General features: G+C 44.8%; 1 protein-coding gene across 1 annotated transcript in view; it reads right to left on the reverse strand.

Annotated features, from left to right (window-relative positions):
• The window catches only part of SORCS3 (sortilin related VPS10 domain containing receptor 3), an 810,393-nt gene that overhangs the window by 328,131 nt on the left and 457,377 nt on the right, over nucleotides 1–24,885 (reverse strand). The window contains exon 5 of the mRNA XM_066601804.1: nucleotides 10,066–10,139. Coding sequence (XP_066457901.1) covers nucleotides 10,066–10,139 — 74 coding nt within the window. The remainder of the gene's footprint in view (nucleotides 1–10,065; nucleotides 10,140–24,885) is intronic.

Here is a 24,885-nt window from a genome sequence, read left to right on the forward strand (position 1 = left end):
TCGTTCGCACGGGCGATTTTACGGCGCGTAAAAACGGCAACCCGGAAAAAAACAGAACATATGCGACCGAAATACGCGCCAAAGCATATTCGATGGCCGAAAAGATAGTTTGTAAAGTAGGAACAAACGATAATACGCTTTCTAGCTCTGGTCATGATCGCCGAAAAACGTTCTTTCCGGCGATTAAACGCCTACGCTCGTGTGACCGCGCCCTCAGTCCTAGTAGTGGTCCCACGTGAATCAGAGACACGTAGATTCCTGCTTCTCACACGCTAATCTTCAACTTTGCAGTTGGTTTTACTCTCTCACATACAGGGGCCACAACACAAAATTGAAATCCATGTTCCAGGGCCCCCCAAAGGGCCCATGCACCACACCATCCATGGGGGCCCATCATGTCCTTCTCCAGCTCTCTGATAAAGAGGCCACGGGCCTTGAGATGCATTAGTGGATATGGATAATAAAGCGGATTAAACTTTTCTTGATACTGAGAGGCACGAAAACCCCGAAACTAGGAAACAAGATCAAGCGGACATAATGGCACTTTTACGCCAAACGAGAACCTCCCGATTTTCGTTTTCCCGGGCGGACGAGCTGGTGACATCATGTGCGCTCGTACAGCCTGCTGGGAATCAGGAGCGTCTCGTTCACTTCTTGTTCCGTGTTTAAACACAAGGAGAAGCCAACGATGAATTTAATGGCGGCTGAAACTGAATGCCGAACAAGAAATGCCCAACTCCCATTGGTCGATCAGTGGTTGGCTCGCGTTTAAACTGAAGGATTATCCTTCACTTCCGTTCATTTGAATGATTTGTGGACATCCCGTCACAGTGCACCTTAGGGCGTCATTCACATTAGCTTGTATTTGTGCGCACAAAACCGCGTGTATTACAACCATTCTTTTCCTATCGTGTGTTCACATGTTCGTGTTTTACAGGCGTGCAAATTCATGCATCTGCAAAAGATAGGACATGCGTGCAATGCTGAGGTCCGTGGTGCGCATAGATATTCCCCCGGGGAGTCCGCTCATCACTGAACACTGTGACAGCACTATCAGTGTTCAGTGTTGATGGCACTCTCCGCGGGGAGTAAAGAATCCCCTGCCACACTTGTCACAGCTGTGGCAGAGGATCGCAGTGTTCTCCCATTGCTTTCAATGGGGCCGCCACTGCTGCCGGCAGCCCTATTGAAAGCAATGGGATGCCGGAAACCCCTGCAATGATTTTCGGGGACTTAAAATCCCCGCCTCCTGAAAGGGTTGTGTCTGATTGACTGAGCACTGCCTGTGTTTGGCTGAGCGCTGTGCCAATCACAGGCAGTGCTCAGCTGTCATTTAATGAATGGCTGCCAGCTGCCTGTGATTGATTTAGTGCTCAGCCAATCAGATGCAGCCCTTTCAGGAGGTGGGGATTTTTAATCCCCGCCTGCTGAAAGACCTTCACAGCACTATCAAGGACCAAGCGGCTAGACGTGCCAAGCCCTGACAATAGCGGGGAGGTGAGTATTTTTTATTTTATTTTTTACACATGCTTGGGATGATTTTCAGGGAAGGGCTTAAATTTAAAGCCCTTCCCCCAAAATCACTGCGGTTGGTGCCTGTAGCCCATGGAAAGCAATGGGCACAGAGATTTGTTCATGCATTATTTTTTTGCACATCTGTGCAGTGTTTTTTTGCGCAGCACGGATGCATGTAAAACAACGCTCATGTGAACGAGGCCTAAGAAGCAAGACGAGAGAAACAAACACGGGAAGCAAACAACCACCTACAAGGCTAAGGAGCAAGAACTGCACTAGAAGTAGCAGTCAGTGTAGTTTTATTCTTATGGTTAAGACGCAGAACAAGATAATAAAAACATACGAGGAAGACTGGAAATACATGCACATAGCTTATACTATAACCAGCAACAGGCTCCAGAAGCCAGCAATATTTAACAAAGGCTATCCAAGCAGGCTGAGCTGCGGCAGCAGGGTGGTTAGATGACCTGTTCTAATGGATCCGCTGGTGGGCATTTCCAGATCAACAAGCGAGAAGACAGGAGATGATAGAAGAGCGGAACGTCTGGTAATTATGACAGCAGCCTGATAGACATGCAGCTCAGCCATCTGCATTGGGCCCCACAGGCAATTAAAAACTACACATGCAGAAGTGAGATTTCTATATAGCGCTAGCTCATCCCCGCCGCACGGACGCACTGAGCCCGCCGCACGGACGCACTGAGCCCGGCAACGCTGTGCCCCGCCGCACGAACGTACTGAGCTCTGCTACACGGACGTACTGAGCTCTGCTTCATCTGCATACAGATGTATCTCTCACTTACAGCACATTTACTGTTATGTCTAGAGGAATATCTGCTACAATGTAACAAGCAGCATTACAGTCCGTTACATTTCCTGCTGCCAATTCCGTAGTTGGGATTTGGCTGCTGATCCCTCAAATTCCAATTTTTCCTGTCTGGGCTGGTGAGCGCCACGATCTGTAATCATTACTCCAAGCTGCAGCATGACTTACTTTGGCTTTTGTAGGTTGGCACGGAGGTGGCCGGGCACTGCCAGAGATATTGTAATCCTGGACTCCTGGAAGTGCTGTAAATTGAAGATTTTAACACTTGCTCCCAATCATCATGAATAAATATAAAGAGCTGGAAGCTCGGCCCGCGCCGTGAATCATTTGTCTGAGTGCATTTTATGGCCCGACAGGTGGAGGCTGTCACACCTTTGTGGGATGAATTGAGGGGCGACGATTCATTGTGGTTTGCACATATAATCTGTCTGTGTACTAAATCTTAATAAAGAAAAGTGTCCCGAAAAAAGCACAGCGACATAAAACACCGGTAATGGGAGATCTGGACCGAAACCACGGAAGAGATGTAAAGCTGTGCAAGTGGCCCTATGACAGATGGGCAATTAAGGAGGAACCCTGGTCACTACTAAAAACAGCATCAGCTTCCAATCCTTCCAACCATGCTAAATATATACAGAGCAGTGCAAGAACCGCTGGAGCCGACTGCAATACGACTAATAACGCTTCACAATACCTTTCTGTGCAACAGCTTACTTGCCCTTCAATCGCTTTACAATGGCTTTCTGTGCTAGGAAGGAAATAGCTATTAAAATGCTTCAAAAATATAACAAAATGCACTCAAATAGATTAACACACTCAAGTGAAATTACTACATTGATATAATACTGCCCCCTATGTGCAAGAATATAACTACTATAATACTGCTCCCTATGTACAAGAATATAACTACTATAATACTGCCTCCTATGTACAAGAATATAACTACTATAATACTGCCCCCTATGTACAACAATATAACTACTATAATACTGCCCCCTACGTACAAGAATATAACTACTATAATACTGCCTCCTATGTACAAGAATATAACTACTATAATACTGCCCCTATGTACAAGAATATAACTACTATAATACTGCCTCCTATGTACAATTATATAACTACTATAATACTGCCCCCTATGTACAAGAATATAACTACTATAATACTGCCCCCTATGTACAAGAATATAACTATTATAATACTGCTCCTATGTACAAGAATATAACTACTATAATACTGCCCCCTATGTACAAGAATATAACTACTATAATACTGCTCCTATGTACAAGAATATAACTATTATAATACTGCTCCCTATGTACAAGAATATAACTACTATAATACTGCCCCCTATGTACAAGAATATAACTACTATAATACTGCCCCCTATGTACAAGAATATAACTACTATAATACTGCCCCCTATGTACAAGAATATAACTACTATAATACTGCCCCCTATGTACAAGAATATAACTACTATAATACTGCTCCTATGTACAAGAATATAACTATTATAATACTGCTCCTATGTACAAGAATATAACTATTATAATACTGCTCCTATGTACAAGAATATAACTACTATAATACTGCCTCCTATGTACAAGAATATAACTACTATAATACTGCCTCCTATGTACAAGAATATAACTACTATAATACTGCCTCCTATGTACAAGAATATAACTACTATAATACTACCCCCCTATGTACAAGAATATAACTACTATAATACTACCCCCCTATGTACAAGAATATAACTACTATAATACTGCTCCCTATGTACAAGAATATAACTACTATAATACTGCCCCCTATGTACAAGAATATAACTACTATAATAATGTCCCCTATGTACAAGAATATAACTACTATAATACTGCCCCCTATGTACAAGAATATAACTACTATAATACTGCCCCTATGTACAAGAATATAACTACTATAATACTGCTCCCTATGTACAAGAATATAACTACTATAATACTGCCCCCTATGTACAAGAATATAACTACTATAATACTGCCCCCTATGTACAAGAATATAACTACTATAATACTGCCCCCTATCTACAAGAATATAACTACTATAATACTGCCCCTATGTACAAGAATATAACTACTATAATACTGCCCCTATGTACAAGAATATAACTACTATAATACTGCCCCCTATGTACAAGAATATAACTACTATAATACTGCCCCCTATGTACAAGAATATAACTACTATAATACTGCCCCCCTATCTACAAGAATATAACTACTATAATACTGCCCCTATGTACAAGAATATAACTACTATAATACTGCTCCTGTGTACAAGAATATAACTATTATAATACTGCCCCCTATGTACAAGAATATAACTATTATAATACTGCTCCTGTGTATAAGAATATAACTACTATAATACTGCCCCCTATGTACAAGAATATAACTACTATAATACTGCTCCCTATGTACAAGAATATAACTACTATAATACTGCTCCCTATGTACAAGAATATAACTACTATAATACTGCTCCTATGTACAAGAATATAACTACTATAATACTGCCCCCTATGTACAAGACTATACCTACTATAATACTGCCCCCTATGTACAAGAATATAACTACTATAATACTGCCCCCTATGTACAAGAATATAACTACTATAATACTGCCCCCTATGTACAAGAATATAACTACTATAATACTGCCCCCTATGTACAAGAATATAACTACTATAATACTGCCCCCTATGTACAAGAATATAACTACTATAATACTGCTCCTATGTACAAGAATATAACTATTATAATACTGCTCCTATGTACAAGAATATAACTATTATAATACTGCTCCTATGTACAAGAATATAACTACTATAATACTGCCTCCTATGTACAAGAATATAACTACTATAATACTGCCTCCTATGTACAAGAATATAACTACTATAATACTGCCTCCTATGTACAAGAATATAACTACTATAATACTACCCCCCTATGTACAAGAATATAACTACTATAATACTACCCCCCTATGTACAAGAATATAACTACTATAATACTGCTCCCTATGTACAAGAATATAACTACTATAATACTGCCCCCTATGTACAAGAATATAACTACTATAATAATGTCCCCTATGTACAAGAATATAACTACTATAATACTGCCCCCTATGTACAAGAATATAACTACTATAATATTGCCCCTATGTACAAGAATATAACTACTATAATACTGCTCCCTATGTACAAGAATATAACTACTATAATACTGCCCCCTATGTACAAGAATATAACTACTATAATACTGCCCCCTATGTACAAGAATATAACTACTATAATACTGCCCCCTATCTACAAGAATATAACTACTATAATACTGCCCCTATGTACAAGAATATAACTACTATAATACTGCCCCTATGTACAAGAATATAACTACTATAATACTGCCCCCTATGTACAAGAATATAACTACTATAATACTGCCCCCTATCTACAAGAATATAACTACTATAATACTGCCCCTATGTACAAGAATATAACTACTATAATACTGCTCCTGTGTACAAGAATATAACTATTATAATACTGCCCCCTATGTACAAGAATATAACTATTATAATACTGCTCCTGTGTATAAGAATATAACTACTATAATACTGCCCCCTATGTACAAGAATATAACTACTATAATACTGCTCCCTATGTACAAGAATATAACTACTATAATACTGCTCCCTATGTACAAGAATATAACTACTATAATACTGCTCCTATGTACAAGAATATAACTACTATAATACTGCCTCCTATGTACAAGACTATACCTACTATAATACTGCCCCCTATGTACAAGAATATAACTACTATAATACTGCCCCCTATCTACAAGAATATAACTACTATAATACTGCCCCTATGTACAAGAATATAACTACTATAATACTGCTGCTATGTACAAGAATATAACTACTATAATACTGCCCCCTATGTACAAGAATATAACTATTATAATACTGCCCCCTATGTACAAGAATATAACTATTATAATACTGCTCCTGTGTATAAGAATATAACTACTATAATACTGCCCCCTATGTACAAGAATATAACTACTATAATACTGCTCCCTATGTACAAGAATATAACTACTATAATACTGCTCCCTATGTACAAGAATATAACTACTATAATACTGCTCCTATGTACAAGAATATAACTACTATAATACTGCCCCCTATGTACAAGACTATACCTACTATAATACTGCCCCCTATGTACAAGAATATAACTACTATAATACTGCCTCCTATGTACAAGAATATAACTACTATAATACTGCCTCCTATGTACAAGAATATACCTACTATAATACTGCCTCCTATGTACAAGAATATAACTACTATAATACTGCCCCCTATGTACAAGAATATAGCTACTATAATACTGCTCCTATGTACAAGAATATAACCGCTATAATACTGCTCCTGTGTACAAGAATATAACTACTATAATACTGCCTCCTATGTGTAAGAATATAACTACTATAATACTGCTCCCTATGTACAAGGATATAACTACTATAATACTGCCCCCTATGTATCAGGATATAACTACTATAATACTGCCCCCTATGTACCACTATGTATATATTACAGACGGTATATTATTCCGTCCTGCACCCATATTCGCACTGGAGGCTATTGGCCGCTGTTTGTCTAGTGATGAATGTATGTTTTACGGTATATAAAGCCTCTTCCTTTCTGGATTCTTAGTGTTGCAGTAATTATAATCCAGCTACAATGTTGCAGATGTCAGTTTTAACCCCTAGTGCACCAAACAAGGTAGCATTGGGTTCTGTAGTCAGCTTAACTTTTCCCTCTCTGGCTCTGCTAGGAGGCGGCAGCAGACAGAGGCTTAGCGATGCTGTAGACCCGCCTTATGAGGGTCTGATGATTGAGGGGTTTGTACGGCCGCCGCCTACCCACTTCTAACAATCAAGAATAAGCATATTAAACAGAGGGCCGTCCAGAAGAGCTCGCACAGCAGTAATGTATGAGGGCTGGAGGAAAAGGTTAATGCATTATCGTAAAATAATGATGAAATGATTCATAGTCTTGGAATATTCCCGCACCCGCTCACTGCCGCTAGACACAAAGGTTTGTGCTTATATTCAAGAGCATCTTTTAAAAGACCAATAGCAACTGCACATACTAAAGTACAGTGCAGTACCAGGACTGACCACATGGGGTGCTGTTGCATTTTTAAGACTGTTCACATGGTGCTTTCCCTGCACCTTTGGCATAAAAGCTGGAATAGCTCCTGGCACAAATGTCCCATATATCCAAAGGCCTTTACTTACCTGGCGGGGCCCAACGGGGCGTCCTGTTGACGTCTCTCGGCCTAATATGTCTAAAGTACTTTTTTTCTCTTGTAAACCGCAGGAAAGCTTAAAGGGTTATTCCATGACTTTAACTGAAGAGCTAACCTCAGGATAGGTCATCAGTGGGTGGTGGCTGGGGGCCTGCCAATGAGGACCCTCACCAATCAGCTGATCATTTAACCCCTCTGTTGTGTAAAGAGCCAGACGTAGTCATCAGAGGTGGTCAGGGGAGGAAGTGTAATAGTTGGTTTTATTCCTAATGTGGTCAAGATCGGACATTCGGTCCCAAGGATAGGTCATCAGTAGAAGTCCTAGTCCTACAATACCCCTTTTATCTTCCTATATAGTGGGCCACCACAAAAAATAAGTATACCACATTGTATACTAAATGTTGAGCAGTGAATGCCACTGTGAAAGTGAAGCTGCAGCCTTTTCACCAGCCCGCCCATTGAGAGGCCTGCCTGTTCACTGCTTCACCACTGCAGAGAAAAAGACAGACCACCTGCTATAATCAGTGCTGATGCTGCTGTGATCACAGGACCTATTTGTTATTAGCTAGCAAGGAGGAAGTGAAGGGCTGCAGAAATGATAAATCTCCTCCTCCTGTGCACTGTATGAAGATGCATGCTGTCTGTTGCCTGCAAGTGAATGAAGCAAACTACATAACTTGAATTAAGAGACTGAGATGCAAATCCTATGAGGCTTATAGGAGGATAAGGAGGGGGCTTCCTTGATTTCTTCTCCAGACTATGGATTCCTGCACTATTCTGACTCCTCCTATTCCTCCTCCTTCTTCCCAACTCCTTCTAACTCCTTTTAACTCTTTCTTATTCCATTCCCCAATAACCCTGTCATGTGGGCCTTTACCCACGGCCCCTTGGCCTTACTCTCCCCTTCAGGAGCCTCTGGTCCAGCAGGTATCCCATCACAAGGCATGGCGGCTGTTACTGTAAGAAGATCAGCTCTGGAGCATAAATGCTGCTTTAACCGGGACCATTATCCATGAGCGCAGTTTTATCGCATCAGTAGAGAAGTGTATGCGATGTAAAGGATTGGGAATGTCGCATCAGATCTGTCTTCCCATAAGCATCACTTCCATATCTGACTAATGGAACCTGGGATTGTGAAGAGGAGAGTACATGACCACGGAAATGCCAAGACATCTCTTGTAGACGTCCATGATGAGTGGGACTGCCGCTCCTAGCAGCACTGGGCGCGGCTTCAGTACTCGGCGGCGGTCAGTGACACATCTGTGACAGGTACAAAGGCGCTCACACGAGTGTAACGAGATCGTCCAAGAACCTCCAGCATAATCTCCACCATCACATGACCAACGCAGCCCCCAGAACATTATGGGATAGAGTTACCCTCCCCTATAGATGGCGGTATAGAGCCGCTACAACTCACCCCCTTCATGTAAATGCACCAGGAGGCCCCCCACATGCAGTGCAAGGAGCGGCCTCTACGGGGGTCCCACCAGTTTGCATTGGGGGGATTTATCAAATGAGCCACACTAAAAATCTGGTGTTCCAAAATTGCAAACTGTTAGGCTGCGCTCCCACGGCCGTAAGCGTGAAATGCCGCAGGGCTCTAGTAGCGTTTACCCTGCGCACAGCGCCACAATTGTACTGCGCTTGACCGCATGCTCACCTGATTAGTCTGTTTATGTTTCCCGCGCAGAGCCGCCGTCCGCACACAATTACGTATGGGCTGCGTGTAGAGAGCCGCGGGCGCTATCTCACATACAACATGCTGCGCTCATGGATTACGCAATTCCAACACGCTAATCTCAATGGAGCTGCGGAAGGCAATGTGACCGATTGACTGTGAGTTATTGCGTATCACACGGGGGCCCAAGAAATACGCAATTCCAATACGGTCGTGTGCGCCCCGCCTTACACAGGTCCGACTTGCATAGAAATATGTGACTTTTGGACCTTTTTCACCAATTTTTCTAGAAAGTAGTCTGAGCGGCGTGGAAGGGGGCGGAGCCACTACTACAATTTACACCAGCTGCTGGCGAGGTTTCACGTTTTGCTGCACGAGACGCTTCTCAATAAAAAACTGGAAGATTTTGCCATTTTCTGCCATTGCTAGTGAGCGTAGCGTCATAAAGAGGGTCTGCGGCTTGTGGGGGGCTCGTGGCTCCCGCTATATGTAAGGGGATCTTATGCCAGGACCCGGCTCGCAGCAGGCGTGGACTCCTATGGCGCAGCTAGCGGCCGAGGAGCAGACAGCAAAGACCCCTCACCCTGGTGCATTCTGGGAGTAACAGATATATCACAGAGTATTTATCAGTGTGGGGTAATAACATGCAGGTGAACCTACCAGTAGAAGCGGTTGGGCGTTATCCGCTCGTGCATTAGATGCCATCGCCTCCCAAAGTCCATAGAGCTGTACAACTGCAGAAAGAAGAAGAAGACATCAGATAAAGCCGTCAGCCAGGTGCAAAGCAATCCCCCCCTTCAGTATATACAAATCCTGGTGCCATACAGTGCCCTCAACCTATACCCATAACTATCACCATACTGTACCCATAACCAATGCCCCATATTGTACCCATAACCAATGCTCCATACTATACCCATAACCAATGTCCCATACTGTACCTTTAACCAATGCCCCATACTATACCCATAACCAATGCTCCATACTATACCCATAACCAATGTCCCATACTGTACCTTTAACCAATGCCCCATACTATACCCATAACCAATGCCCCATACTGCACCTATAACCAATGCTCCATACTATACCCATAACCAATGCCCCATACTATACCCATAATCAATGCCCCATACTATACCCATAACCAATGCCCCATACTGCACCTATAACCAATGCCCCATACTATACCAATAACTAATGCCCCATACTGTACCCATAACTATCACCATACTATACCCATAACCAATGCCCCATACAGTGCCCTCAACCAATGCCCATACAGTGCCACCAATCAATGCCCCATACAATACCTATAACTACCACCATACTGTACCCATAACCAATGCTCAATACTATACCCATAACCAATACCCCATACAGTGCCCCCAACCAATTCCCCATACTATACCCATAACTATCACCATACTATACCCATAACCAATACCCCATACAGTGCCCTCAACCAATGCCCCATACTGCACCTATAACCAATGCTCCATACTATACCCATAACCAATGTCCCATACTGTACCCATAACCAATGCCCCATACTGCACCTATAACCAATTCCCCACACTATACCAATAACCAATGCTCCATACTATACCCATAACCAATGCCCCATACTGTACCCATAACTATCACCATACTGTACCCGTAAACAATGCCCCATACTGCACCCATAACTATCACCATACTGTACCCGTAAACAATGCCCCAAACTGTACCCATAACTATCACCATACTGTACCCGTGAACAATGCCCCATACTGCACCCATAACTATCACCACACTGTACCCATAATCAATGCCCCATACTGCACCTATAACTATCACCATACTATACCCATAACCGATGCCCCATACTGTACCCATAACTATCACCATAATATACCCATAACCAATGCCCCATACAGTGCCCTCAACCAATGCCCCATACTATACCCATAACCAATGCCCCATACTGCACCCATAACTATCACCACACTGTACCCATAACCAATGCCCCATACTGCACCTATAACTATCAACATACTATACCCATAACCAATGCCCCATACTGCACCTATAACTATCACCATACTATACCCATAACCAATGCCCCATACAGTGCCCATAACTATCACCATACTGTACCCACAAATAATGCCCCATACAGTGCCCATAACTATCACCATACTGTACCCACAAATAATGCCCCATACTGCACCTATAACTATCACCATACTATACTCATAACCAATGCCCCATACTGCACCTATAACTATCACCATACTATACTCATAACCAATGCCCCATCCTGCACCCATAACTATCACCATACTGTACCCATAACCAATGCCCCATACTGCACCTATAACTATCACCATACTGTGCCCATAACCAATGCCCCATACTATACCCTTAACCAATGCCCCATACTGCACCTATAACTATCACCATACTATACCCATAACCAATCCCCCATACAGTGCCCATAACTATCACCATACTATACCCATAACCAATGCCCCATACAGTGCCCATAACTATCACCATACTATACCCATAACCAATGCCCCATACTGCACCTATAACCAATGCCCCATACTATACCCATAACCAATGCCCCATACTGCACCTATAACTATCACCATACTATACCCATAACCAATCCCCCATACAGTGCCCATAACTATCACCATACTATACCCATAACCAATGCCCCATACAGTGCCCATAACTATCACCATACTGTACCCATAACCAATACCCTATACTGCGCCTATAACCAATGCCCCATACTATACCCTCAACCAATGGCCCATACTGTACCCATAACCAATGCCCCATACTGCGCCTATAACCAATGCCCCATACTATACCCATAACCAATGCCCCATACTGCACCTATAACTATCACCATACTATACCCATAACCAATGCCCCATACAGTGCCCATAACCAATGCCCCATACTGCACCCATAACTATCACCACACTGTACCCATAAGCAATGCCCCATACTGCACCTATAACTATCAACATACTATACCCATAACCAATGCCCCATACTGCACCTATAACTATCACCATACTATACTCATAACCAATGCCCCATACAGTGCCCATAACTATCACCATACTATACCCATAACTAATGCCCCATACAGTGCCCATAACTATCACCATACTATACCCATAACCAATGCCCCATACAGTGCCCATAACTATCACCATACTGTACCCATAACCAATGCCCCATACAGTGCCCATAACTATCACCATACTGTACCCATAACCAATGCCCCATACTGCGCCTATAACCAATGCCCCATACTATACCCTCAACCAATGGCCCATACTGTACCCATAACCAATGCCCCATACTGCGCCTATAACCAATGCCCCATACTATACCCATAACCAATGCCCCATACTGCACCTATAACTATCACCATACTATACCCATAACCAATGCCCCATACTGCACCTATAACTATCACCATACTATACTCATAACCAATGCCCCATACTGCACCTATAACTATCACCATACTATACTCATAACCAATGCCCCATCCTGCACCCATAACTATCACCATACTGTACCCATAACCAATGCCCCATACTGCACCTATAACTATCACCATACTGTGCCCATAACCAATGACCCATACTATACCCTTAACCAATGCCCCATACTGCACCTATAACTATCACCATACTATACCCATAACCAATCCCCCATACAGTGCCCATAACTATCACCATACTATACCCATAACCAATGCCCCATACAGTGCCCATAACTATCACCATACTGTACCCATAACCAATACCCTATACTGCGCCTATAACCAATGCCCCATACTATACCCTCAACCAATGGCCCATACTGTACCCATAACCAATGCCCCATACTGCGCCTATAACCAATGCCCCATACTATACCCATAACCAATGCCCCATACTGCACCTATAACTATCACCATACTATACCCATAACCAATGCCCCATACAGTGCCCATAACTATCACCATACTATACCCATAACCAATGCCCCATACAGTGCCCATAACTATCACCATACTATACCCATAACCAATGCCCCATACAGTGCCCATAACCAATGCCCCATACTGCACCCATAACTATCACCACACTGTACCCATAACCAATGCCCCATACTGCACCTATAACTATCACCATACTATACCCATAACCAATGCCCCATACAGTGCCCATAACTATCACCATACTGTACCCACAAATAATGCCCCATACAGTGCCCATAACTATCACCATACTGTACCCACAAATAATGCCCCATACTGCACCTATAACTATCACCATACTATACTCATAACCAATGCCCCATCCTGCACCCATAACTATCACCATACTGTACCCATAACCAATGCCCCATACTGCACCTATAACTATCACCATACTGTGCCCATAACCAATGCCCCATACTATACCCTTAACCAATGCCCCATACTGCACCTATAACTATCACCATACTATTCCCATAACCAATCCCCCATACAGTGCCCATAACTATCACCATACTATACCCATAACCAATGCCCCATACAGTGCCCATAACTATCACCATACTGTACCCATAACCAATACCCTATACTGCGCCTATAACCAATGCCCCATACTATACCCTCAACCAATGGCCCATACTGTACCCATAACCAATGCCCCATACTGCGCCTATAACCAATGCCCCATACTATACCCATAACCAATGCCCCATACTGCACCTATAACTATCACCATACTATACCCATAACCAATGCCCCATACAGTGCCCATAACCAATGCCCCATACTGCACCTATAACTATCACCATACTATACTCATAACCAATGCCCCATACAGTGCCCATAACTATCACCATACTATACCCATAACTAATGCCCCATACAGTGCCCATAACTATCACCATACTATACCCATAACCAATGCCCCATACAGTGCCCATAACTATCACCATACTGTACCCATAACCAATGCCCCATACAGTGCCCATAACTATCACCATACTGTACCCATAACCAATGCCCCATACTGCGCCTATAACCAATGCCCCATACTATACCCTCAACCAATGGCCCATACTGTACCCATAACCAATGCCCCATACTGCGCCTATAACCAATGCCCCATACTATACCCATAACCAATGCCCCATACTGCACCTATAACTATCACCATACTATACCCATAACCAATGCCCCATACTGCACCTATAACTATCACCATACTATACTCATAACCAATGCCCCATACAGTGCCCATAACTATCACCATACTATACCCATAACCAATGCCCCATACAGTGCCCATAACTATCACCATACTATACCCATAACCAATGCCCCATACAGTGCCCATAACTATCACCATACTGTACCCATAACCAATGCCCCATACAGTGCCCATAACTATCACCATACTGTACCCATAACCAATGCCCCATACTGCGCCTATAACCAATGCCCCATACTATACCCTCAACCAATGGCCCATACTGTACCCATAACCAATGCCCCATACTGCACCTATAACCAATGCCCCATACTATACCCATAACCAATGCCCCATACTGCGCCTATAACTATCACCATACTATACTCATAACCAATGCCTCATACAGTGCCCATAACTATCACCATACTATACCCATAACCAATGCCCCATACTGTACCCATAACCAATGCCCCATACTGCACCTATAACTATCACCATACTATACCCATAACCAATGCCCCATACTGCACCTATAACCAATGCCCCATACTAAACCCTCAACCAATGGCCCATACAGTGCCCACAACTATCACCATACTATACCCATAACCAATGCCCCATACAGTGCCCATAACTATCACCATACTATACCCATAACCAATGCCCCATACTATACCCATAACCAATGCCCCATACTGCACCTATAACTATCACCATACTATACCCATAACCAATGCCCCATACTGCACCTATAACTATCAACATACTATACCCATAACCAATGCCCCATACTGCACCTATAACTATCACCATACTATACCCATAACCAATGCCCCATACTGCACCTATAACTATCACCATACTGTGCCCATAACCAATGCCCCATACTATACCCTTAACCAATGCCCCATACTGCACCTATAACTATCACCATACTATACCCATAACCAATCCCCCATACAGTGCCCATAACTATCACCATACTATACCCATAACCAATGCCCCATACTATACCCATAACCAATGCCCCATACTATACCCATAACCAATGCCCCATACTGCACCTATAACCAATGCCCCATACTAAACCCTCAACCAATGGCCCATACTGTACCCATTAGAGGCATAATTGAAGCTTCTGGGCCCCAATGCAAAACCTGTAACGGGGCCCCCAACTATAATGCTTAATTAATGGTACTGGGCTCCCTATATGGAGAGGAGAGCCTAATACTCCTGGGCCCGGGGCAACCGCATCGCCTATAGTTATGCCGGTGGTACCCATAACTAATGTCACCATGCGGTACCAAGAAGCTGGTGCTGAGTGTGGCAGACACTACATGTACTATATGGGCACGATGTGGCGCTATTTATTTGCTTTGAGGATCTTCTCTTAGACGCCAGAACACCCCCCCCCCCCTTCCCCCGCTGATTGCTGCATGGCAGCAGATACTGCAGCCCTAATCCATTATTAGTTAGAACGCCCCCCGCTGACATCAGAGTCAAACAGGCAGAGCAGGAACTACATGTCCCAGCAAGCCTGGCTGGTTATGCCCAGGTTGTGCTGTAAGCCCCTCCCCCGTGGACAGACGCCGCAGCGCACCCCTCAAGCAGTTCAGCCGCTTCCCCTCTTGGGCTCTTAGAATTTGCAATTTTAATCAATTTCCAGCTGACTAATTTTCTGTGTGAGCGATTTTTGGCCCCGAAGCGACGCTGAGGATAAAGTACTGCGGCGTCGGCCCGCTGCGTGCGCCTGATCATCCATCTATTTATAACGTGCGAGCGGCGGGAGGAAAGAGCGCAGCAAGCGAAAAGATGCGTCTCGGAATGCTGTGTGGACAGTGAGAACCGCGCCGACTTCAGCTAAATACGCTGTGATGTCACCAGGGCAAACAAACAGGTTCCTACGACCTTCTAAGACGCAATGAAATCAACATCTCAATGCAGAGTAATACCGCCATGCCGAACCTACACGATACCGCCATACTGAACCTACACGATACCGCCACACTGAACCTACACGATTCCGCCATACTGAACCTACACGATACTGCCATACTGAACCTACACGATACCGCCATGCCGAACCTACACGATACCGCCATACTGAACCTACACAATACCGCCATACAGAACCTACACAATACCGCCATACAGAACCTACACGATACCGCCATACTGAACCTACACGATACCGCCATACTGAACATACACAATACCGCCATACTGAACCTACACAATACCGCCATGCCGAACCTACACGATACCGCCATGCCGAACCTACACGATACCGCCATGCCGAACCTACACGATACCGCCATGCCGAACCTACACGATACCGCCATGCCGAACCTACACGATACCGCCATGCCGAACCTACACGATACCGCCACACTGAACATACACGATACAGTCACACTGAACCTACACGATACCGCCATACTGAACCTGCACGATACCGCCATGCCGAACCTACACGATACCGCCATGCCGAACCTACACAATAACTCCGAACTGAACATACACGATACCGCCATACTGAACCTACACAATACCACCACACTGAACCTACACGATACCGCCATACTGAACCTACACGATACCGCCATACTGAACCTACAAGATACCTCCAAACTGAACATACGCGATACCACCATAATGAACCTACCAGATAACGCCACACTGAACCTACACGATACCGCCATACCGAGCCTACAAGATAATAATAATAATAATAATCTTTATTTGTATAGCGCCAACTTATTCCGCAGCGCTTCAAGATACCTCCAAACTGAACCTACAAGATACTGCCATACTGAACCTACATGATATCGCCATACTGAACCTACAAGAAACCGCCACACTTAACCTACATGATATCGTCACACTGAACTTACACGATACCGCCACTCTGACCCTACACAATACCGCCACACTGAACTTAAACGATACCACCACACTGAACCTACACGATACCACCATACTGATCCTACAAGATACCTCCAAACTGAACCTACATAATGCCGCTATAACAAACCTATACGATTCAGCCATATTAACCTATACGATACCGCCATACTGAATCTACATGATACGGTCACACTGAACCTACACAATATCACCATACTGAACCTACACGATACCGCCATGCTGAACCTACACGATACCACCATACTGAACCTACATGATACCGCCATACTGAACCTACATGATACCGCCATACTGAACCTACACGATACCGCCATGCCGAACCTACACGATACCGCCATACTGAACCTACACAATACCTCCAAACTGAACATACACGATACCGCCATGCCGAACCTACACGATACCGCCATGCTGAACCTACACGATACCGCCATGCTGAACCTACACGATACCGCCATGCTGAACCTACACGATACCGCCATGCTGAACCTACACGATACCGCCATGCTGAACCTACACGATACCGCCATACTGAACCTACACAATACTGCCACACTGAACCTACACGATACAGCCATACTGAACGTACACGATACCGCCATGCCGAACCTACACGATGCCGCCATTCTGAACCTACATGATACCAGCATACTGAACCTACAAGATACTGCCATACTGAACCTACATGATATCGCCATACTGAACCTACAAGAAACCGCCACACTTAACCTACATGATACTGCCATACTGAACCTACACGATACCGCAATACTGATCTTACACGATACCGCCACTCTGACCCTAAACAATACCGCCATACTGACCCTATACGATACCGCCATACTGAACCTACGCAAGACTGCCACACTGAACCTACACGATACCGCAATACTGAACTTACACGATACCGCCACTCTGAACCTACACAATACCGCCACACTGAACTTACACGATACCACCACTCTAAACCTACACGATACCACCATACTGATCCTACAAGATACCTCCAAACTGAGCCTACATGATGCCGCTATACCAAACCTATACAATTCAGCCGTATTAACCTATACGATACCGTCATACTGAATCTACATGATACTGCTACACTGAACCTACACGATACCAACATACTGAACCTCTAAGATACCTCCAAACTGAACCTACGTAATACTGCCATACTGAACTTACACAAAACCGCCATACTGAACCTACAAGAAACCGCCACACTGAACCTAAATGATACCGTCATACTGAACCTACACGATACTGCCATGCTGAACCTGTACAATACCACCACACTGAACCTAAACCATACCGCCATACTGAACCTACATGATATCGCAATACCGAACCTCCATGATACCGTAATACCGAACCTCCATGATACCGTAATACTGAACCTACACGATACCGCCATACTGAACTTACAGAATACCGCCGTACTGAACCTACATGATACTACCATACTGAACCTACACAATACCGCCATACTGAACCTACACAATACCGCCATACTGAACCTATAGAATACCACCATACTGACACTATACGATACCGCCATACTGAACCTACATGATACTGCCATACTGAACCTACATGATACCACACAACTGTACGTACACAATGCTGCTATACCGCACCTGTACGATTCAGGCATACTAAACCTATCCGATACCGCCATACTGAACCTACACGATACCGCCATACTGAACCTACAAGATACCTCCAAACTGAACCTACACGATACAGAACCTACACAATACCGCCATACTGAACCTACACAATACCTCCATACTGGCCCTATATGACACTGCCATACTGAACCTATGCAATACTGCCACATTGAACCTACACAATACCGCCATACTGAACCTACATGATACTGCCATACTGAACCTACACAATACCGCCACACTGAACCTACACAATACCACCATACTAAACCTACATGATACCACCAAACTGTACCTACACGATGCCACTATACCGAACCTGTACGATTCAGCCATACTAAACCTATCTGATACCGCCATACTGAACCTACATGATACCGCCACGCTCAACCTACACAATACCACCATACTGAACCTACAAGATACCTCCAAACTAAACCTACATGATACTGTCATACTAAACCTACACAATACCGCCATACTGAACCTACACAATACTGCCATACGGAACCTACACAATACTGCCATACGGAACCTACACAATACTGCCATACGGAACCTACACAATACTGCCATACTAAACCTACACAATACTGTCATACTGAACCTACACAATACCGCCATACTGAACCTACACTATACCGCCATACTGAACCTACACTATACCGCCATACTGAACCTACACTATACCGCCATACTGAACCTACACTATACCGCCATACGGAACCTACACAATACTGTCATACGGAACCTACACAATACTGCCATACGGAACCTACACAATACTGCCATACTGAACCTACAAAAAACCGCCACACTTAACATACATGATACCGTCATAGTGAACCTACACGATACTGCTATGCTGAACCTGTACAATACCACCACACTGAACCTACACGATACTGCCATACTGAACCTACACGATACTGCCATACTGAACCTACACGATACTGCCATGCTGTACTTACACGATTCCACCACACTGAACCTACACAATACCAGCATACTGAACCTACACGATACCGCCACATTGAACCTACACAATACCACCACACTGAAACTACACGATACCGCCATACTGAACCTACACGATACTGCCATACTGTACTTACACGATTCCACCACACTGAACCTGCACAATACCACCAAACTGAACCTACACGATACCGCCATACAGAACCTACATGATACTGCCACATTGAACCTACACGATACCACCAAACTGAACCTACACGATGCCGCTATACGAAACCTATATGATTCAGCCATACTAAACCTATACAATACCGCCATACTGAACCTACATGATACCGCCACACTGAACCTACACAATACCACCACAATGAACCTACAAGATACCTCCAAACTGAACCTACGTGATACTGCCATACTGAACTTACACAATACTGCCATACTTAACCTACAAGAAACCGCCACACTGAACCTACATGATACCGTCATGCTGAACCTGTACAATACCACCACACTGAACCTACACAATACCGCCATACTGAACCTACACGATACTGCAATACCAAACCTGTATGATACCGCAATACCGAACCTACACGATACCGCCATACTGAGCCTACACTATACCATCACACTGAACCTACACGATACCGCCATACTTAACCTACATTATACTGCCATACTGAACCTATGCAATACCGCCATACTGAACCTACACGATATTGCCATACTGAACCTACATGATGCCGCCATATAATGCCCAACAGCAGCCATGCAGCGAACAATTGAGCTGGGAAGTGTACACATATATCGACCGCCTCTTTATTAGAGCTCCCCATCTAGTAGCGTTGGACGTCTTTATCCTTCAGACCCGCAGCAGTTCGTCCTGTAGATTCCACTTGGTGGTGAAACGGTTCTGCAGGAATACCGGCCCCTGCGGACAGGAAGATTCTTGTAGTCCCTGCAGATTAGATGGCGGTGCTGACATGTTCTGACCGGCTGACAGGAAGGGGTCAGCGATTCATGCTGCCTGCACCAAATTCTGACCTCCCATCAGCACATAAATCTGCATCCATCTGACCAGGAGATGTTTTCCCGCTGCTCAGTGATACAAGTTTTGCGCTCTTTTGCCCGCTGGAGTCTTTCTGTTTCTCTTAGACACAATGGCGCTGGAACTGGTCGCCCGCTGTTATACCATCCGTGCGGAGGAACGGCGAGTTGTGCGTTCGGACACGTTAGTTGGAGCTCCAGCATTGTATTCAGCTGACTGTGCATCCTGTTGGTCAGAACGATTCCTGACATCCTCCTCCGACCCCTTTCACTGATGAGTTGTTTCCGTCCGCAGGATCCCCGTTCGCTGGATGTTTTCCTCGATCGCGCCATTCTCTGTATACTCTCCACACAGTTACATGATAAAACCCCCCATGGTTGGCAGTGAGACCCCGGCTAGTCTAGCACCGATGACCGGCCTCGTTGGAAGTCGCTCCGATCGCTGGATCTTCCATCTAATGTGGATTCACACTGAAACTGATCCGCGGTAGACTTGTCACGTGATTTTATGCCGCACTCCGGGGTCACGGGGAGAATTACCATACAGAGAAGAGCCAATCATGAGAGGGACGGGGTCTATGATGAAGGCGTCCAGGGGGTCATTTGGCGCATATATTAGCCCTTCTGGGCACTTGACAGCTGCCATTAAATGTTTAAAGACAAAGTATAAAGAGTTTCCATTAGTTACAGACAGGTAGCAGAGGTAGTGCTGACGCCTCTTATCTGCTGGAGGACTATAACCCACACAGTTTCTGATGCAGAGCTGAGGTGGCATTGCATTGATCATATGCAGAAACACGTCAGTGGAGGTGATGACACAGAACAGCGGGTTCCATCTGAGCCGCTGGGCGCAGAATAGCGAGGAGTGATTTTCCCGCCCTGTATCTGCGCCCCACATTAGAGCACGGAGGCGGCGGCTCAGCAATACGAAATATGGAGTAATTTAAAAATAAATATCTGACGGGGGTTAAAAGATCATAAGCATAAGGCTTCTCTTCCACAAACAGCGCCCCCCGTCCTCAGGTTGTGTTTGGTATTGCAGCTCAGCTCCACTGAAGTGAATGGGGACAGCTGCACTATCACTGGTGACCTGTGGACAGATGGGGGGCTGTTTTTTTGAAGAATGTTTCTCTTTACAACCTCTAGAAATGGTTATTTTACTTTTAAACCTCGATAAAACAAATGAGGAACCGCAGACGTTTGGTTCCATCATATTTTATATTTTTATGTTATTTCTCTACTTTTTTGCATTTTTCCCTTTGAAAAAGAGTCTAAGCTCCGCCCCATTATAGGACATTAGTTTCTATTGGTGCAGCTATCCCCGAAGCGCTACAATGAATCGGGGATAGCTGCATTCCGCTTCAGCTGTGACTGGAGAAGACGTCATGTGACTCAGAATTACTATGAAGAGTGCGGCCGTCACTCGAGGTCTTAGAAATGTTGTATGTGACAAGTTGTAAAAGAGACAGAAGTTCCCCTTCAGGGGTCCCGGGAGCCGTTTGGTGGGGCCCCTGAGCTCTTCTGCCAAGAAGACAACACATATGTCCTATGGGGGCTTACGGACATCACCCCCCTCTGCTCGGTAAGAGCGCCCCCATCCTGCTGGGCCGTGTACTGCCTTGGTATATCATGTGAAATATGAGGTCGTCGCGGCTTTCCTAAGCAGAATCAGCTGATTGCCTTGTCTTCTGTTCTTGACGCTCCCCGCAATCAGCCGTTGGCCCCGGGCCCCGCATTCTTGGAGGGGCTGAACAGATGACGGTCCCCATCTATTGAAGGGCATCCCCACAGAGTGCCTTTCACCCTAGAGGAGTGGAATGTCCATACATTTCACCGGCATCCTATTAGAATAGTGTAATGCTTCATCTACCCTGCGGGGGCGCTGCTGGGAAACTGAACACCTGCTGCTGGATTGTCCCACATATCACATCTGACTGCTAGGGTCCGGCAGGGGGAGGGTTGTGCCTTCACTGATACACTGTAGCAGACTATTAGGATAAAGTAGAGATCTGCGCCGCTGGTGCCTAGGACATGCTGAGATCTGCGCCGCTGGTGCCTAGGACATGCTGAGATATGCGGCGTCCGCCGCTGTGATTTCCGTCATTGTTCGCCATTTTGGGAGCTGAACAATGAAATTACTGGAAGTCCAGAACCCAAACAGAACCAGATGAACCCAAATGACTGTAAGAGCGTCTGACCGGCTTCCGGAACACAACCGAAGATTTCGCTATTGTGTGAGATCTGCGCCAGCGCTAATCCTCTGGACTTAGCTGTCTAACCTGGATACTATTGTGGCAAACCCCCAGCTGTGAGAAGTATTACATCTACACAGGTTTTCATTCACGTAGAGCATTCTTAATCACTGACAGCAAGCAGAGATCTTGAATATGGTGAGGAACTAAAACAGTGGGGGGGATTCATAAAAATAGTCGTGTGGAATTTTTGCATAACAAAAGTCTCAAACTTTTTGGCATTTCTTCACCAAACCTTTGAAAAAAGTGGGCAGGGCTTATCTGCAGGGGCGGGGCTACCAATGGATCATTGCATTCGCTATAATTTATGTCAGAAACCGTGTAAACTATAGCGGCAGTTCACCCTAAGGCTGCGCTGACACAGGCGTATGTTCTTTGCGTGTAATGCATGTATTGTTTAACACTGAGACCCCAATGGTTACATCGGGGTATTCAAACGGGTTTTTCGCGTGCAGAATTTATAGCGTGTAAAGGCCTATTGGTTCAACAGGTAACGTGAGCGGCAGTTTTGAGCGATCATTTTGCATAAACTAGAAAGCAGCTTATTAGCAAATGAAGCCTTCTGCTGAATGCAGATAACAGCTGGAGGGCTCTAATCTGCATTCAGCTCCATTGCTCTCCAGCAGGGCTGCAGTGGTAAGAATGCTATCAGCGGTCCCTGCGGAGAACTCAGCGTGCCGTCTGATAAGCAGGAAGGGTCAGCTGCCAGGAAAGGTCATCGCCGCTTGTTCTATGTTTGGGCAGAACGCCTCGCCTATTGTCTAGCAATGAGACCCTAAAAGCCGTTGCATGCGATACGACCGCGATACGATGTTTACCTTGGAGGTCAATCCTTTCTCGTGCCTGAAGATCGCTATTTCACAGAAGCAACCTTTTATCGTAATTGCTTTCTGTTGCCATAAAAATGGGATGCTGGCGAGCGACGGGGTCCGTTATCGCACTCGGCCATGTGAATGCAGCCTTAGGAGGGCGGGGAGGGGAAGGAGGTCCCACTGTTATAGTTGTCATGTAAATGATCCGCATTATTGGGGAGGCGATGATCTCGGAGCGCACAACTAGATTTCATAGGAACGTGGAGTGCGCCAATTACCAGAACATACGACACGGCGCCGCAGGCCGCAGACCAGCTGTGTCCCCTGATGGCAGGAGGCTGCGGCTCCGGACTATGTATTAGGGACTTTTAGGGTGACCGGCGCTGATTTACCACACGGCGCTCGGCGGCCGCCTATTCCAAGCAGTAACCGCACACGTGGACGTATCATTGGCGCGGGGTCTTGAGCGCCGGTTTATGGTGACTCCACATCTCTATAGAGTCGGCTCCTATAATCATCCAATTACTCACATAGTCGGCCG

The sequence above is a fragment of the Eleutherodactylus coqui genome, chromosome 4, assembly GCF_035609145.1.
Source record: "Eleutherodactylus coqui strain aEleCoq1 chromosome 4, aEleCoq1.hap1, whole genome shotgun sequence".
In the NCBI taxonomy this organism is placed as follows: Eukaryota; Metazoa; Chordata; class Amphibia; order Anura; family Eleutherodactylidae; genus Eleutherodactylus; species Eleutherodactylus coqui.